This window comes from Canis aureus, chromosome 22 (genome assembly GCF_053574225.1).
Source record: "Canis aureus isolate CA01 chromosome 22, VMU_Caureus_v.1.0, whole genome shotgun sequence".
Taxonomy (NCBI): domain Eukaryota; kingdom Metazoa; phylum Chordata; class Mammalia; order Carnivora; family Canidae; genus Canis; species Canis aureus.
The window spans coordinates 34,516,700-34,536,914 of NC_135632.1; the positions used below are offsets into that span (position 1 = coordinate 34,516,700).

At 32.3% G+C, this 20,215-nt stretch overlaps 1 protein-coding gene across 4 annotated transcripts in view; it reads right to left on the reverse strand.

Moving 5' to 3' along the window:
- The window catches only part of TOP2B (DNA topoisomerase II beta), a 58,999-nt gene that overhangs the window by 23,466 nt on the left and 15,318 nt on the right, over window positions 1-20,215 (reverse strand). For all 4 annotated transcript variants that reach the window (XM_077865429.1, XM_077865427.1, XM_077865431.1 and 1 more), the window contains exons 4-18: window positions 19,400-19,463; window positions 13,490-13,635; window positions 12,442-12,539; window positions 11,109-11,321; window positions 8,010-8,183; window positions 6,477-6,578; window positions 6,256-6,393; window positions 4,572-4,710; window positions 4,084-4,241; window positions 3,710-3,835; window positions 2,665-2,775; window positions 2,480-2,585; window positions 857-966; window positions 426-518; window positions 221-335 (exon numbers count right to left, since the gene is read on the reverse strand). In XM_077865429.1, the coding sequence (XP_077721555.1) occupies window positions 221-335; window positions 426-518; window positions 857-966; window positions 2,480-2,585; window positions 2,665-2,775; window positions 3,710-3,835; window positions 4,084-4,241; window positions 4,572-4,710; window positions 6,256-6,393; window positions 6,477-6,578; window positions 8,010-8,183; window positions 11,109-11,321; window positions 12,442-12,539; window positions 13,490-13,635; window positions 19,400-19,463 (1,893 nt within the window). The remainder of the gene's footprint in view (window positions 1-220; window positions 336-425; window positions 519-856; window positions 967-2,479; window positions 2,586-2,664; window positions 2,776-3,709; window positions 3,836-4,083; window positions 4,242-4,571; window positions 4,711-6,255; window positions 6,394-6,476; window positions 6,579-8,009; window positions 8,184-11,108; window positions 11,322-12,441; window positions 12,540-13,489; window positions 13,636-19,399; window positions 19,464-20,215) is intronic.

Genomic DNA, 20,215 nt, shown 5'->3' on the forward strand with positions numbered 1-20,215 from the left:
AATCAACCTGAGGCAAAACTTAAAAAATTTGAAAAACTTAAAAAAGAGTTTAAGAGATTCAAATTAAGAAATATAAAAGATTTCATTGCTACCAAAAGATCTCAAAAATAAATTCAGAATTTTAAAATTTATTATAAGAATGGCTTTGAGTACATGAAATTAAAATATACTCAATAACTACATACAAAAGTGAGAAGATTTTAAAATAAAAGCTACTTACCATCAACAAGAGATGGTATAGATCTTTCATTGTCTGAGTTTGAGAAGAGAATCAGTTCCTTATTGATGAAATCATTGTAAGTCAAATGCTTTGTTGCTGTACCATACAAAAATTGCTAAGAGAAAAGTTATATAGCAACATTGTCATTATTCCTGCATGAATTTTATCTCTTTCTTCCCCCAGACCACCGCTTTTTATGACTAACCTCTGGTAAGCCATGTAACCTACGCTGTCTCCGGTCTTCCATAAAATTTGTTAACCATTCTTTTCTGTCATCAATCTTCTTTTTACTGAATGCCTGAAAGATTCCAGGTAACAATTTCACATGTTAAAAATTAAATTAATTTCATTATACAATTAAAATTTATAAAGGCAATTAATCAATTATTAATTTCTCAGAAATTGAGTTTTTTTTCCAACAGACTTTTGTCAAAAATATACTTGAACAGAAATCTTACAAAGAACTTTAAAGGCGGAGCATAATCTGCGTGAGAGACTGAGGTGAAGAAACATTAAGATTAATTAGTTTGGGCATTAGAGTTCAAAGGAGACTTACAGAAAACCAAGACTTGGAAGAAAGGTATGGCAGGAAGGGGGATGGGTGTTAGGAACAAAATTTTTAATTAACTTGATTACCAAGGTAATGGCAGCATCATCTTCAGGACCAGCATATCTAAACAAGATGCGGTGTCTTTCCATATCAGCAAAATATTCTTTTGCTTCTTTAGCTGTACTGGTACCCAACCCTGCACAATTTAAAAAATAAAACTGAAAAAACTCCAGAGAATGACAAATACCATATGAGCTCACTTACATGCAGAATATAAAAAAAATTGAACTCAAAAAAAGAGAAAAAACGGTAGTTGCCAGCAACTAGGGAGAGGGGGAAGTGTAGAAATGTCAATCAGAGAGTACAAACTTTCAGTTATAAGGTAAATACATTCTGGGGATTTAATGCATAGCATGGTGCCTACAGTTAATAATACTACATTGTATACTTGAGAACTGTAGAGAGTAGACCTTAAAATGTTCCATCCATACTCACAAAAAATTAACTATGTGAGGTGATGGATATATTAATTGACTTGATTGTGGTAATCATTTTATAACATAAACATATATCAAATCATGTTGTACACTTTAGATATGTATAATTTTACTTGTCAATTATTTGATAAAGCTGAAAAAAGTTAGATGAATTATGAACATTAATAGCTATTTAAAACCATTAGGTGAAAAGCTAATAGATCAAGCTGGCCACACCTGTACCAATGAATCAGTTTTAGTAAACAACAAATGCCAGACATTACATGCCTCCTGACGTAAATATACAATATAAATATATAATACATCTGTTAAATGTTAAATGTTTCTGCCACATAAATCTAATCCAAATCTGTATCAAGCCTCCAATTTAACTGCCAGTTAATAGAAAACAAGGGGCAGAGGAATACATCATATATTCAGTGAAATTGCAGGGATAATCAGCAAAATCCAGAATGTGGAAAATTATATAGGACAAACCATCTAACTTTTTGAACAAATAAATTGGAAGGAAAAAAATATGAAATGAGAAATAGTATATTAAGATTTAATAGCCTTATCAAACTGAATATGCATTGTGTGGACCTTGATTGGATATGGACTCAAAACAAATAAAAAAACATTTTAATATAATCAGGAGAAGTTTAACACTGACTAGAATATATAAGGTTATTTTAAAAAGATGCAATAATGGGGCAGCCCTGGTGGCCCAGCGGTTTAGTGCCACCTTCGGCCTGGGGTGTAATCCTGGAGACCCAGGATTGAGTCCCACGTCAGGCTCCCTGCATGGAGCCCGCTTCTCCCTCTGCCTGTGTGTCTGCCTCTCTCTCTCTCTTTCTCTGTCTGTCATGAATAAATAAATAAAATCTTTAAAAAAAAAAAAAGATACAATAATGAAATTATGGGCATTTTTAAAACATGCTACATGCTAAAGTATTATGGAAATAATATAACATCTAGAAGTTATTTCAAATTAATAAGGAGGAGATGAGAAGCATTTTGATAAACAGGATTGGCAGTGGAATGGTTATTATTAGAGTACATGGGAAGCCTATCATACCACTCTCTCTACTTTTATAAAATTTTCCATAAATTCTTTAAAAATCAGCAATAGCTGTTTTTGTCATCTAAAACTTTCAAAATATTTTATGATCTCAAAAACATATTTATGTCACTGGTAAACTTCACAAAATTTAAGTATTTTAAAATACAAACCTTTGTAGTATTTTATTTTCCAGGCTTTCTGGTTTTCTATATGTTTTTTCCACTCATCAAATTCAGGAATACTATAGAAGGAAAGTTCCTGCTTATTTTTGCTAGCCTTAAATTAATAAAAAAAAAATTAGTTTTCTGCTATTCTTTAAGACAACAGTATAAAAATATATTAATGTAAATAGTACCTTTACAATAGGAGTAATGAACTCTTCAAGAAAACCATGCTTCAAAAGTGATGGCCAATTGTGATGGATGAAATTAATAAGTAGGCCTTTTATATGAGAACCATCTTGATCCTAAATAAATGTTAGTAAAAAGTGCTATAATTTTATGAAATATAATTTATTTATATAACTAACTTTTAAAAAGTAGAAATGTAGCACAGGCAAAATTCCATTCAAATTTTGGAACTGCACTTTACAAGCCAGTAAAGACCATCCTTTGGAGGATCACAGTAAGGAATTTTTCTTAAAATTCAAATAATGAATACAGCTAGTGATAGACTAAATCTTCCTCTCATTTCAAAATACACTATCATTATATGTTTTATATAGATTTCACTAAAAGAATGATTTAAGAATGGAAATACATAAAACATGGTTATAATGCCACTTCACTTAGCAAGGGAAGGAGTAATACACAGAATACAGGTATTCACAAGTCTTATCTTGATATAAAAACTGCTAAATTTCTGCTTAAAACTACACAGCAGCTTTTTCAGGGGAAGATTTTCTCTACAAATGCTTTTAATTAAGTACAAGAGACATGCAGGTGAATGCATATGAAATTCTTCCTTTTCGGTTTTCTAGCTCTTTCCTAATTACTATCATTTTACTATTTAAGTCCTAGTTTTTGCACATCCCAAATTATGCCATCATATACAAACATTGACCATTATCCTATCAATTAATCTTTCTTGCTTATAAATTTCATAATTTCCTTTCAACTTATAGGTAGGCTTCAACCCCATAATACTATAATATGTTCTACTCTTCTCATATTTATTACATTTAAAAACATTTTTAAAATAGCCAAAAAGATGGCTGTGCCGTAATTAAGATAATATAAAATGAGCTTCAAACAAACAGTGCCACTGAATGTTTTCTACTCCTCCCTTTGATGTACAATTATTTTCCCTTTTACTTTTTTGAAGCAAGTTGCATGAAACAAATATCAAAAGGGCACTCTGAAAAAGATAACTTTTAAATACGTGGCAACCTTTAAACCAACCTGATCAGTCATAATCATAATCTTCCCATAGCGTAAAGTTTTCAAAGATTCTGCATCATCATAACTTTTCTTGTATTGTAGACCAACTATTTTGATAATATTGTTTATTTCTGCATTTTCCATGATCTGTACAAAAAGAGAAATTCAAAGTATGTTACAAGTGTTGAGGGGTACCTGGTTGGCTTAGTCAGTAGAGTATGTGACTGTTGATCTCAGGGTTGAAAGTTCAAACCCCATATTAGGTGGAGAAAGTACTTAAAAGTAGAATTTTTTTAAAAAGGGTTGAAATACATAAAAAATAAGTCAGAATTTACTTTTAAAATTCAACAATTTTAATAAAGTGGGAGATATATATGAGAGAGAAAGTTACATACCTGTTTATGAGAAGCTTCCCGTACATTAAGAATCTTTCCCCTAAGTGGAAAGACTCCGTATCTGTCTCGCCCAATCACACCTAATCCAGACACAGCCAGCGATTTGGCAGAGTCTCCCTCTGTTAGTATCAGTGTACACTCCAGGGAATGTTTGCCACCTGAGAGATATTAAAAATGACATATATTCCAAATTCCTCAACTTTACCAATGAGAAATACAAAGCCAGAAAAATTAGTAATCACAGGATAATAGTGAAAGACTATATAAGATTAACATTATGCTCAGCATAGTTTCAATGTTAGGTATATTTTATTGAATTCCTATCCCTTAAAAATTTATAATATGTGATGCATGTGACAAATTTAATGAAGAAAAATTATTCTCTGAACATAAAATTATAAACTCTATGTGGAAAATGAGTATTTTCTGTAACTTGATAAATAAAAACTTAAATCAAAATCTTGAAAAAAAAAAAATCTGAATCTTACCAGCATCATTAGCATCATCCAGTTTGGGAATACCTTTGATTTTACTATACTTTACTGATGAACACTTCTTGTTCAGCTGAGTCTGAGCCTTAAATTTCACCCAATTCAGAATACTTTCTACAATACCACAGTTAGAAGCCTAAAAATCAAACAATAATGATATACAAACAAGCTGTAAGCTCATACACTTAGCTAAAATTAATGTAATACTTGGAATCTGTGCAGTTATATGGCCAAAGGCTAATGGTGATGATAATAATAATGATACACTCTAGTAAATTTTACCCTAACTACAGTTAAGCTAACTCAGGCAGCTATATACAATAACCTATTGTACAGAAATGCAAACATATGAATAAAGAGCAACTTTCCAGATACAATAAAAACTCTATTATAATAAACTCCATGAAAAGTACACATAGCTTCTGTTACAAATTTATTTTGTTAAAATTAACAAGGTAAAAGCTGATCCATTCATGAATTTACTAGCTGGGAGATTCTAGACATTGGCATTTCTTATATTCCTCAAAAATACAAATCTTAAATTTGATAATAAGAACTTCAACTTATATATTGTGTGTCAGCATGCAGTGGGGACAAGATGTTAACCCAAAAGAAGAGTGAAGAATCTCTGAGTTGGAGCCATTTATTTTCCATTATCCTGGGTAGTTTGATTTTAGGTATGAGAAATCGTTTACTGGAATGTTTGAGATATAAAAAGAGGTGGACTATATTGCCAAATCTAAACTTAATCCATTCAAAACGGAAAAGTACAAAATCTAAAATCAAATCACTTCATAATGAATCCGATGAGGGCAGAAACTTACAAAACCATTAATGTAGGGTCCTTTGTATTCAGAATTCATTATTAGATGCAAAAATACTATTTCTATAGGCTTTACGTTAGAACCTGAAAAAAAACTTTTGTTTTTGTTTTTGAGAATGTATCTTTGAATTTACAATACCAGAATGTGACAAGTTATTTCTGACAATTATACAACACTCCTCCACCAAACTATAAATTTCCACAGAGGAGGAGCTATGATTTATTCATCTTTACATTGTCAGTGCAAATATATTTAAAGGCACTTTACATATGCTTATTTAATATTGGTGTACAGTAATGGTACTGCCGAACAAGGGAAGTGAAGTAAATCCTGCTTATATACAATAGATTATGAGAAATTATTAACTGCATGGCTCAGTTATAAATCTAAGATTATTATTTGTATTCTCACCTCATTTCAAAAAGGTTAAAACAGTCCAAAGAAATATGTGCAAAGTAAAATGTAATTTTAAAATATGTAGAACATGATAAATTTTACATTATACACAGATTACCAAAATTTCAAAAAAAAATATGCAAAAGTAAAAATCAATAAAGTTGAAAGGAGTAAAAAAAGTGAAATCTGGAGTCCTTTAAGGATCTGTAAATTTGTTAGAGGAAAATTGGGCTGTATAATGGCCAAGAAAAAGCTAAAAACACTTTATTCTTGGCAAAACAATCCATTGTTTTACCAAAGTCTATATTTAGTAGTTCTCAGAATTAAGTCTATTAGTTTACAGTATAAATGCCTATGCCCATAGTCAATATAAGAGAAACTAATCACAAATAGAAAAAAGAAAACTACTTAATCCACTCTCAATAAAAACACCTTGAAAAATAATAAAAAATTTTACTTACTGCTTTAAAAAATTTTTCTGATAGTTGGCATTTAGACCCAAAACTTTTGGGTTGCAGAGTCATGTTTTCCTTAGTCTGAGAATCAAAAGTTGGATTTTCAATAAGGCAATTAATAAAAACCCATATGTGGTTTTTCACCTGTCAAAAACATAACCAAAAAAGATCAACATCAGAACTGATATCATTAAATAATTCAACAGAATATATAAAGGACCACTTACTTGAAATGGTTTTACTGATACACCAGCTTTGTTCTTTTTCTTAACTACTTCAATCAGTTTACCAACAACTTGATCTACTACATAATCCACATGCCGTCCACCCTAAAGAGGAACAAAAAAATAGAATATAAAATCTTCTATAGTTAGGATAGCAAAATACTTTACATAGTTGTCTTTTTTTTTTTTTTAATGAGCATTTAATCTTCATAACTTTGTGGAGTCAATAGTATTAACCCAATTACACAGAGGCATAATATGAATCTCAAAATTGCAGAGTTGGGTTTAAAAATAGGGTCTTTTTGGCTCTAGGACCAATTAGCCGACTGCATAAAACTCTACACAAAGTAAAAACAATAGAATAAAAACACAAAGAAGTGAGAATGAATACTGGCAGACACAAGATTTAAACTTAGGGAATGGGGCAGCCATTACCAGTTGGTCATCCAATGTCCATTCCTCCTTTTATTGAAAAACCTTTATGGTTTTTACCTGGCAACATGCCCATTTGAAAACATTAACCAATCCAGACACCATTACAGCTAGAGGTAGCCACTTGACCCAGTGCTAGCCAGAGATGTTAGTAAGGAACACTGGATGGGATTTCCAGGAAAACTACTATATCCCTGATCAAAAGGGAGTGATTTAGTTGGTATACACATTTACCCCTTCCTCTCTTCCTAGAACCTGGAATTAAAACATACAGAAGCCAGCAGGCACTGTAAAAACATGAGAATGAAAGCCACATGCTAAGGATGGCAGAAAAGAAAGCCAGGAAGAGCCTGGTCCCTGATAATACTGTAGAGTCACAATACCAAACTAGGACTGTCCCAGTTCCCAGTTAGAAGAAAAACAAAACAAAACAAAACTTTTACATCTTTATGCCACTGTATTCTATTACATATAGTAAGATGCAATTATAATTGATGCAAAATTTTTTGACTTGAGAAAGTGATGCTAGATTATAGAAAACAATTGAGTCTTGAAAAAATTAGTTAAAATTTGAATAAGAGTGACAAATTATCAAACCACTGCTTTAGATTATCCTAAGATATATGCTTGTATTGCCTAAGACTTTATTATGATCAGTGGACAAATGCTTTTAGACGAGAAAAATTTTATTTGCTTTTGAAATCCAAAAAGCCCACAGAAGAGTGGTTCAAACTCCTTGGAATGGCATATAACAAGTTCCACAACCTGACCCAAAACAGACTCCTCTCCTTTTAGTCTTTTTTACACTCTAAACTCAGAACACAGAATAAGGAATGTGTTAAATTCTAAATTCAATAAAATATTAGATTCTAAATTTATAAAATATAAATGTATTCAACTATAAACACTAATATAAACTCAATGCTCAATGGATGTTTAAATTTTAAGTTATTTTCATAGAAAATAAGCTTTCATCTTCATAAGCCAATTTTGATTTCACAAAAGAAGATTTGGGGCTTTTTGTTATTGTTAGTGTTTCTTATTTTGTTTTTAATGAAATATTGTTTTATCACTGACATGGTAACAAAGAAGTAGTACACTTACTTTTGTTGTTGCAATACTATTTACAAAGCTGATTTGCTGGAATCCCTTTTCACTCAATGTGAGACAAACATCCCATCTTTCATTTGCAAGTTCATGAATAACTTTCAGGGCCACTCCAGTTTCATCCAACTTGTCTTTCACATAAAGATCTACATAACTACGAAATCCATTCACCTATTAATTTGAAAACCAAAACCCATGAGTAATCTAATATTAGCAACTCAACCAGGTGAATGCCATCAGGTACTCTTACACACTTCCCCTCATGTACAACAGCTCTTCTCAGATCCAAAATTTCAAGACTTCCCCCATTCTATTCCTTGATCCCTGATTCATTTTTATATGTACCTGATAAAGAGAGGTTATGAAGGAACAACTGGACAGGTAAATTATAAACTCTTTAAAGTTTAAGTTTCAAAATGACAAAGACTTCCAGTTTGAGTTCAGATATGTACAAGGCTTTAAAAAAGGATGAAAGATAAGAAGCTTCTGCCTTTACAAGGAAACAGCTGGTCAGACAGCAAACTGATTTTTTAAGAACGCTCAAAAAATTGAATTCACAGGACAGCTGGTCATCCTGAATATGAAGAGAAACAGGTGTCTGTAGGGAGACACAGAATACTAACCAGTTTGCTTAAGTGAGGCAGAAGCTGCCTAATGTTATACAAGCCAAAAGGAACATTAAACTAGAAATTCTGACAAGATGCTTAGAGGACAAATGTAGACGGTGTGTGAAGCACCTGAGGATTGTCATCATATAAATTGCTACATTTACAGGCTTTTTCTCCAGAAATTCCAGCAGGTTCTCACAGGCAAGGTCAGGGAAAACCTAGAAGAAGCTCCCCACCATGGTGCTGCTGGTTGAAGGGGCGGGGAGAATAATAGCAGCCACTGAGAATTCCACCCAGACCCATCTCTCTTACCCAACCCATCCACCTAAATAAATAAATGCTTAGTTTTCTGGAGGGGGGGGGATACTGCTAAAGTGTATTGGTAAAATATCACTATAGCTGGAATAAAATAATTACATCTTAGCCCTACTACCTCATCCCACACCCATTTCATTAACAAAAAAAAAAAGTTTATTTTACACAGCAGGGAGCCTGAAGAATACTAAATGAGAATACTGGTGGATACATGCTACAGCTAGGGGAAAATAAAGGGCAGAGGAAAAATCTCTACCTCTAAAAGAGAGGCAGAAACACTTGTGAAGGCCAAACCCAAGACACAGGGACAGTATATAGTCCAAAGTCTTGAGACTCAATCAGACATAAATATCCTACAACCTACCACCATGTTAATAGGCCTTCAATAGTAACTGTGGGTTTCAGCAGGAAGGGCTGCAGAGACAGACCCTTCTTGAAGGGGCAATTCCAAGGCAAGGCCCAAAAACAAAAGACAAAAACAAGGAAGAATTTGAAGTTCCCGGTGCCCAGAGCAACAACAAACTTCAACGCTAGTTAAGTACAACAATAAACTGCAAACACAGCCATTTTCTGTACAGATTAAACATAAATCCTGATACTACTAAGCCTATTTACTCCATATCTACTATCCAACATGGCTGATTGTCAACAAAAACTTACAAGGCGTGCCAAAAGGCAAGAAAAAACAGAAAAGACAAAGCAATCATAAGAACCAAACTCAGAGGGGATCCCTGGGTGGCTTAGTGGTTTAGCGCCTGCCTTCGGCCCAGAGCACATAATCCTGGAGTCCTGGGATCGAGTCCCACATCAGGCTCTCTGCATGGAGCCTGCTTCTCCCTATGCCTGTGTCTCTGCCTCTCTGTGTCTCTCGTAAATAAATAAATCTTAAAAAAAAAAAAGAACCAAACTCAGATATGTCACATATTTTTAACTATCACATAAGACATTTAAAATAACTATGATTGGGATCCCTGGGTGGCTTAGCAGTTGAGTGTCTGCCTTTGACTCGGGGCATGATCCTGGAGTTCTGGGATCGAGTCCCGCATCGGGTTCCCTGCATGGAGCCTGCTTTTCCCTCTGCCTGTGTCTTTGCCTCTTCCTGTGTTTCTCATGAATAAATGAATCAAATACTTTAAAAAATAAATAAAATAAATAAAATAAAATAAAATAAAATAAAATAAAATAAAATAAAATAAAATAAAATAAAATAAAATAACTATGATTACTATGTTAAATGCTCTACTGGAAAAGACAGACAACATACAACTTCATCAGAGACATGGAGCCTATAAGAAAGAATCACATGGAAATGCTAGGAATCAAAGACACAGTTAAAGATATGAAGAATGCCCCTGGCAGACTCTCATCAACAGACCCGACATATAAAGGAAAAAAATTAGTGAATTTAAAAATAGGGCAACAGAAATTAACAAACTGAAACACAAATAGAAAATAATGAATAAAGCAGAGCAAAACATCCAGGAACTTAGGACAATAGCAAACTACATAAGATATACATAACTGGAATACCAGAAGAAAGGAACAGCAAAGAAGTATTTGAGAAATAATGGCCAAAATTTTTCCAAAATTAGTGACAGACAACAAACAGATCCAAGAAGCTCAGAAAATAGAATGAAAAAAAAATACATCAAAAAACAAAAAACCCCCATATAAACACCTAAGTATATCATATTCAAAAAAACAAAAGAAAAAGACAAAATCTTCAAAGCAGTGAGAGAGAAAAATAAACACCTTACCAAAAGAGGAAGAAGGAAATGAACTATAGCAGTCTTCTCATCAGAAACCATACAAACAAGAAGACAATTGGATGACATTAAAAGAAATATACTGTAAAACCATAATTTCTTTATCTAGTGAAATTCTGTATCTTTTGAAAGTGAAGGAAAATACTCTCTCAAGCAGACTGAGGGAATTTGCCAGACCTACCTATAAAAAATTAAAATTTCCGGGCAGAAGGAATATGATTAGGATCAGAAACTCAGATCTATACCAAGAAATTAGGAGTACTGAAAATGGAATAAATGAAGTAAAATAGAATCCTGTGTTGTATTTTTAATTGTTCTAAAAGATAACTGACTACTTAAAGCAGTTAGATTTTACTATAAGCTGCCCACAAAATAACAAAGCATTTACTATTTTAGAAGACACTTACAGGCAATTTCTTTCCATTAAACATGACCTTGACCCCCTTGCATGAACCAGCCAAATCATAAGCTCTTCTGGTCATGAGGGCCACAATATCCTTGTCAAGCTTTTCCATCTTAAATTTAGACAGATCTGGTTGGAATGTTATGCATGTGTAATCTTCACCATCAAAATGTTTAATTTTGGCTTCAGAAGTCTTCATCATGTTATTCATCCATGTCTTTAAAAGAAAAGATACTCAAATATTTCTATAACGCTTCTATATTTTATAATACATACTCAGTTCATGAAATACATTCACTTACCACAACTATATCCATTTTCCAGCTTCCCAACAAACCAAACAAATCCTTAAAACTGATATTAAAGATGAAAAAAATTTAACAATATAGTAGTCCCTCCTTATCTATGTTCCAAGACCAGAAACCATGGATAGTACGAAACCCTATACATACTTTTTTTTCCTGTACACACCAATGATAAATCTTAATTTATAAATTAGGCACAGTAAGAGATTAACAATTAATAAAATAGAACAATTATACTGTAATAAAAGTTATGTTATTGTGGTCTTTCTCTCTCTCAAAATATCTTACTGTACTGTACTCAACCTTCTTGGATGATGTAAGATGATTAAATGCCAACATGACAAGATAAAGTGAAGTGAATGATGTATGCACTGTGAAAGAGCATTAGGCTACTACTGACCTTCCAACAATATGTCAGAAGGAGGATCATTTGCTTCTGAACCGCGGTTCACCGCGGTTAACTAAAATCATGAAAAGTGAAACCACAGATAAGGAGGGTGGGGGGAACACTACTATATTATAATAACCTCATTTGAAAATAAGCAAAATGAACTGCACAACTTTATACACTATTAGTAAAATAACTTTTAAATTCTTCAACATAACCATTTAGAATTTTATAGAAAAAAATAAGTATGATGCTTTCCTGACCAAATTACGTTAGCTTATGTAAAATTTCAAACTATTTTCAAAGGCCTACCACCAAAGTAAAATAAAACAATTTTAAAATATGAATTTGATGAATCAATGAGGACTTTTTCAAATATGCTAACTGGATACATTTCAATGAGTCTATAAGGTTCAAGCCTATTAAATAAAGCTCTTTGTTTTGAAAGAACAGGAGAAAGACAGGTTTATGTAAAATCTCCTAGGCATTCTGAAGTCTTTATACTCTGCTGACATGGTCAATGCTTTTTAAAAAAAAGTGGGGTGGGGGGTGGGATGTAGGCATCACTGCCATTTACCTAAGGTTCTATTATCGTCACAAAGGAACAAAACACACACACAAAATTAGACACAATTCTTTCATACCTGCTTAAAACTATGTTTGTATTCTTTGCAAGCAGTTTCTACTGTAAACTTCGTACTGAAAATATTACAAAGTTTTGCACCATAACCATTACGACCACCTGTAAGAACAATAAAATGTGAAAGGTTTAATGAAAAGGATTTTAGGAATTTTGTTAACTTACCCACCATGTGGCAGGTCTGTTGCAAATAGTTCCACTTACTGCATTATCTTAACAATCACCAATTGAATATTTCAGAGTATATTTAGATTTTTTTTATTTAAAGAAAAATACAATTAAGACATAGCACATATAGTAATAAAATTAACATGCATTTTGTAGATTCATTAACTTCATCACAATTTAAAATTCAAAAACAATTAAGCTTGTTGACTCCTATAATCAAGTAAATCTATGTGAGTATGAAATCTGAGCTTTCTATCAGTTACTTCTCGATTACAAAATTTTAATCTACATATCTTCCTAAAGCCTTGGTTTCATTTTTTGTTTTTGTTTTTGTATTTGTTTTTGTTTTGTTTTGTTTTGTTTTTTTAAGCCTTGGTTTTGAAAAATAAATAAAAACCACTGGCCCCCTTAAGCAATGGAATAAGTGGGAAAACATTTGATTTTGATCACAGTACTTCGATTCTATTTCTAAAACCTAGATTTGCATTCTTGACCCTTGTAAAAAAAAAAACAGTTTAGAAGTAATTTGATACCATAAGACATGGTGCTTATGTAATAAGAAATTCACATGTATAGGAATCCTATATCTCACTTTCATCAGTACTCTAATTCAAAACTCCAACTATCAGCCAAGTTAGAGTTCTAGGAATTGTAGCATAATCCCATGTACTATCAATTAAGCTTTTAAAATGTCTATGTCAGACTATAATCAAGATATTACTTACACATGATAGTTTTTTTAATAGATACTATTCTGAAAAGAATTTTCTCACAATAAAGCTACACAGGTTTCCTTTGTAATATCTTGTATAGGAATAGTTAAATTTTATGTTAGAAGCATAAAAAATTCAATAAAAAAATCTGATCAGCCATTTAGACATTACCTGTTACTTTTTTCTCATCATCATCATAGTTACTGGATGTTAAAAGCTGTCCAAAAATTAATGCAGGAACATAAACTTTCTCTACTTTGTGTTCTACTACTGGAATGCCTTTCCCATTATTCCAAATGCTTATAATGTTAGATTCACTGTAAATAAACAAGCAGAGTTTAGAGCTTAAAATGACTTAACAGTCTATTAATTTCCATAAAAAGTAAAGTAATCCAGAATAAACATGAATAATTATAAGCAAAACTCCAAACATTCCTAATTGGCCAGCACTCATTCTTCAAGAAAATACTTGCTGAGAATACATACTTCTACCTGAATCATAACTCAAAATAGGACCACTAAGCACTACAGGTAACTGAAAAATTTCTCAGGAAAAGAAACTCTTCTCAACCTCCCAAAAACTAGGAAAGCAGTGAAGCTTTTACAAAATCAGCTCCAGATTCTGTTTTCTCTTCATATACATGAGCCAGGAACCTCTGCTTCCTTCTACCAGTATACCACCTGTAAACCACAAGCTTTGTAGAGTCAGCTGCCATTCCCATTTTCATTTCCTACCTAACCATTACTACACTACAAATGGAAAACAACAAACAGTGTGAAATGTATTCCATTCTCACCCTAAATATTATAGGGTTGTTTACATTGTGGCAATCACTGTCATAAATTAATTTTAATGGTTTTTAAATATGTAGATACCTATTTTAAGTTTTCCTATCACAAAGCCATCCATTTAAACCCTGAATGGTATGCAGTAGAGGCTCCTATAGCTAACTGTAACTTTACAGAGGCAATAGTCCTAATGGAAAATCTTGCCTATTCAATCATTTTGAGTAGTATATACTACAATGCCTTTACCCATTTAAACGCCAAATTTGCAAAGAAACACAGCTTCATAACCAACACTTAGAATTGACCTAAAAAGCTACCATTTGACAATTTGATCTATAATCATTCTTAGATATACAGTTTCACTCACACATATACACCTTAACCTTTGAAGAATTATTAGAAGTAGTTATTACAATTAAAGTTTGTTATAAGAGACAAAATTAAAACTATATATTCAGGGAAAAATCAACTAATTAAAACAGGAAAGGAGGGAAGGAGAGAGGAAGGGAAACTAACATAATTTTTAGCATATCTTCTCTCTCTAAATCAGCAACCAACTTTTCTTTCCCTCATTGTACAATACAGGTTCAGCTCTTCAAATGCCCTGGGCTCAAATTTTGATAGCATTTTTTAAAAGATTTTATTTATTTATTCATGGAAGACACACACACAGAGAAAGAGAGAGAGAGAGAGAGAGAGAGGCAGAGACACAGGCAGAGGAAGAAGCAGGCTCCATGTAAGGAGCCCGAAGCGGGAACTCGATCCCAGGTGTCCAGGATCACTCCCTGGGCAGAAGGTAGCGCTAAACCACTGAGCCACTGGGGCTGTCCTTGATAGCATTTTTTTTTTTAAAGATTTTATTTACTTATTCACAAACGACACGGAGAGAGAGGCAGAGACACAGGCAGAGAGCCAGGAGAAACAGGCTCCATGCAGGAAGCCCTGTGCGGGACTCAACCCTGGGACTCCAAGGGATCATGCCTGAGCCAAAGGCAGACGCTCAACCACTGAGCCACCTAGGCATCCCTTGACAGCATTCTTTTTTAAGTTTGTTTGTTTTTTTACTTATTTAATAGAGAGAAAGACCATGAGCAAGGGGAGCAGCAGACAGAGGGAGAAGCAGGACCCTGCGATCACAACCTGAGCAGAAGGCAGACACTCAATTAACTGAGTCACCCAGGCACCCATTTTTTAATTCAGATCTCCTGGTCATTCTCTAGAGTCCTTAGTCATCAAGACTTACTTGTTTGTCCTTAAATACATTTCTTTCTTAAATTTTTTTTTTCTTAGATACATTTCTTATCAGTATTCAATCCTTTCTTCATTCCAAATGCCAATATACAAGTCTAAAATGATATCACCTGAAATATTGTTAGGTCAAGCTTAAAAGTCCTCTATTGCACTTTCACAGTCCATTATCCAGATCCTTAATTACAGTCAAACTTAATTGCCACTATTTGGCAACATGTACCCTGCTTTTTCTTCAAGTCAGTTTATTACTTGTCCTGAATCTTCATTCCCAGTTCTTCCATTTCTTTGTTTATTGGTTTTTCCCTTGCCTTAAGGTCTTTTTATTCTTTTGTCTAGCCAAAATTTACCCTAACTTTGAGAGTCAGTTTTATGACTTCAGTTCTCCATTAAGCCTTTTACCCAGTCTATAACAATGTTTCCCAACCCTCCTTATATACCAAGACTAGATGATTAGATTATCTCACTTATGAGTAAACATACTCTACAGAATACACAGATGAATGTAACAGTTTCAAATTGCCTACTGCACTTCTACTTGTGCCTCCTATCTCCAGAGGTAAAAACAGTGGGCCCTAGAAACAAGGACCAGATACTGCTTTCTTAGACTTTCAAATAGTTTTTAGCTTAGGCTCAAAATTAATAGAGAAGAATCCTGAAGGAAATAAAGAAAGGCAATGAATGGAAAATTACACATCTTAAACATCTCAGAATGATACAAAAGCCAATATACTCATGAGTAAACCTTTAAAAAATTTTTCATCCACTGTAGCATATCATATATGGTACTATAATTAAGATGGGAATTTTGTAAACTCATTAGCTTTATGTTTTTTTAAAAAATAAGGCTTGACATCTACATTCAGTAAGTCTCTATGAGTATGAAATTTGAACTATCAAAGTCCTCTATTGAAAAATTTCAATCTCTATCACTTCCAAGATCTGGTATTTAGTTCTGTAAGCTCTAAACAGTGCTTCAGAGTTCTATTCTTTTCTTTGCTCCATCAATAATCTTCACAAAAATATTAGGAAAAAGAATACTTTTGAATAAGCTACAAATAAAGTTTCAAAATAACTAAAGCAAAAAAAGAAACTTGGAAAGCAATCTAAATATCTAATATTCATCAACTGTTAAGAGGTTAAATTATGATATATTAAGAGGTTAAACTATGATCTAGTGACATAATAAAATAATAGTTAAAAAGATTTAAGCAGATTTTTCTTTATTTAAGCAGATCTATATAAGTTAATAAGAAAGGCTGTCCGCAATGTCAGATAAAAATAGAAAAAGTATATAATCCCACTTTTTAAAAAATAAAACTGTATCTGTATACATATTTCAATATGAATGTGTACTATTTTTTAAAGCTACAGATTTAAGAGTTTTAACCGTAAGCAAGAATACTTAAACTAGAGGGATAATTAGAACTCTGGTTAATGTGCTTTCCACATTGGGTTTTGTTTTTAAAACTTTTTATTTATTTGAGAGAGAGTAAGCAAGAGAGAGAGAATGGGCATGCACACACAGAGTACAAGCCAGAGGGAGGACAAGAGGATCAGATCGCTGGCTGAGCAGGGAGCCCGATGTGGGACTCAACCCGATGTGGGACTTAACCCCAGGACCCTGGGATCATGACCTGAGCCAAAAGCAGATGCTTAACCAACTAAGCCACCCAGGCACCCTTCACATTTGTTTTTAATCAGACAGATGCCAGCAAATACTAAACATCATATTGTATTATTTAATGAGTTTTAAGCTCCTTTGTAAAAAGTTGCTTCAAATTCTCTAATTTTTTAAAAGACCTGTCCAAATTCTGCATGGTACCCCTTGCTAATATTCTTATGCCTTTTACAACCATGGCTATTATTTAAATTTTACCCTTATGCTGAAAAAGAAAGAATAAGAGGCAAGTTGTGCTGTCTAGCCTCCACACTTAATCCATTAATTATCAAAATTTAACCTTTTACACAGAGTTCATGTACTCTCATGCACAAAGAAAACTTTTGCTATACAAAATGTTAGAAAAAATGAAACTCAGAGGATATAAAAAATGGACAGCAGAAAAAAAGCTGGGCCAATGAAATAAACAGCAAAATAGCATGTTTTCCCATTTCAATTTTGCTTTTAAATTTTAACTTCTTAATAAGAAATCTAAAATTACAGCTCTGAAATAAAATTCATTTTTATAACAACAGCATTAGTTCAGTATTATACATAGTAAAAGAAAAATAAGGAATCAGTTTGTGAAAGGAAATTCACAAAAGACAAAATGTTATGGTTAAAATTCGGAAATACAATATAAATAAATAATAAAATATAAGGATTAGCAACATCTCCCAAAATGCTTGTCTACTGCCAATTTTAAATATATATTTTAATATTTTAAACATATATTAAAATATACAATATATATTTCAATTAAAAGCAGGAGAAAGATTCAATAGTCTCTCATTAATGATTTATAAACAAAAAAAGTAAAATTCACACCTTCTTCCTTGGAAGTAGCTACGAATTTTTGTCTCACAGTGGAAAAAAAAGAACTTTCTAGCAGAAGTAAATAACAGAGATAAATAAAAAAAAAAAACTAGTATCTGATTGTCGTTAAAAACCATATAAATTTAGTTATAACCTACGCCACTGTTATGTCCATACAAAAATGTTGATTAAAAAGGTAGAAAGAACTCACTAAAGTGTTATACAGAATTACTCTGTCCAGAACCTATAATGAATTTAAAGGCAAAGCACACCACCAAGAGCCACTATTCAGTCTACAGAGTTGTTTTATAATAGCTCACTTTGTTATGATGGGATTCTATGTAAGCTGTTTACGTCCATGCTGTTGGATTAATATGGCCAAAATTATTAAGATAAAAAGAACCAACTGTTACTGTAACATGTTCATCAAGAATGTATTTGAGAGCCCCTCCTTCCTTAGTTTTTAGTCAGAATCTTTCCATTACGAATTTTAAAAAGCTTAAAGATATCTAACATTCAACATCCATTACTACTAACCAGCTATCTCTCCTAAAGCATAATAAATGATACTGTTTTTAACTGACAATTTCCTAAATACAGAAAAGGAATCTTGAAGCTAAAATGTCCTTAAAACTATTTTAAGCTTCTGCATATATTACAATTTATAAGTGTCTTATGCACCTTACCACATAAATCCTCAAGAATGTATTCATTATCGAAAGGATCCAAATGGGGAAAAAAGAAAAAGAAAAATCTAGAATTTCAACAGTGTAGTTATGTGGTAATATTTTAATATAAGATATGGTTAATTCATGTTATAAGCAAATATGTTATATTTTCATATATAAATATATACTTAACCATACCATCTAAAATTAGATTAGTAACAGTGAGACTATACCTGAATTGGTTGAATTTTCATGTTAAAGAAAATTCTTAACATCATTCTAAATTACTAATAAAATTATAAATGTAAATGTGATAGTTTACAAAAGGCATTCCATTGAAAACAGAATAAATAGAACAGTAATATTTCTAACTTAAAACGGTATTATTTTCACTTGCCTTCAGCTCTCCAAAACAAATCATCATAGGGAGATCTAATTAGCTGAACACCTGGTATATATTCTAAAATACCAGCAGTTCCTAATTTACAAATAATGTTATAAATAATGGAAAAGCCCAAATATTGCCCATAACAAATAAATGTAACCCACAATATAACTGGAATACTACTAGCAATAGCACTTAGCCTTGACTCCCAAAGCAAAGACAAGTAGAAAAGATTTAGTGACCACTCTATCACCTGCAACAATACCCACAATATCAAAGAGAGAAAAAAATGGGTTTCCAAGTGCTCCGATAGGGAAGTACTTTGGTGGAAAAGATCATGAATTACAGAAAAAAACTATAAAAGTATAGTATATTCTGGCTAAAAGAGGCAAAAATAACAAGATCTCAAGCAACAGGGAAACTTTAGGAGTACTAATTATATACAGTATTCATAAGTTGGGGACTATCAGAATAAAACAACTTAGCATAAAAAATTAAACTTGAAATATACTTACGGATCAATAGAAACTTTAATACAGGTCATATTCTTATCCCTCTGTTTATTGTCAGCTGCATTAACTACAAATTAAATATTTTGATGAGTAATAAAGTTATATAAATAAATATACAACTGCATGTGCATCCCTACTTAATATAAACACTCACATATGGTAATAGTTAATGAAATTATTACTACTAACTGCCAATAAAAATTTTATTTTCTAAATAATATTCTTAAATTTTAAATCACACTAAATTACTGCTATTTCCTTTACTACAAAATGGGGGTAGGGGAAGGGTAGATTTTGTGATATATAAAAATAAAAACAAACATCTGCAGGTTGCAACCCCCTAATCCAGGTTAGATCTAAAAGAAAAAAAAAATTGAGTTTAATTATATTTTATCTTTGGTAACAACTACTTTCTCTTGATTTCCTTCAAAAAACTAGTGGTTTTATATACAAGTTGAGCTAAAATCAGTTATTTTTAAGTTAGAAAGGCAAAATCTTCAGCATTTTAGAAATCAAAATTTTAAATTCTATGCACATAATTGATAACATACTTGCATACATTAACCACTGCTGTGCTTAGACACATGACTACACAAATTTGAACACAAGCTAGCTGTCAAATTCAACTTCAATCACAGAAAACATATGTTCCTGATAAACACTATGTAACATAAAAATAAAATCAAGTGGACAGCTGGGAAGCAAGAGTAAAAAGTATAAAATACAAGTAACCAGTTTTACTCCTCTACCCTTTCCCCAAAGAGTGACCAGAACAAGCTCAGAAAGACATACAACCCAGGTGTCTAGGAAATTTCAAGT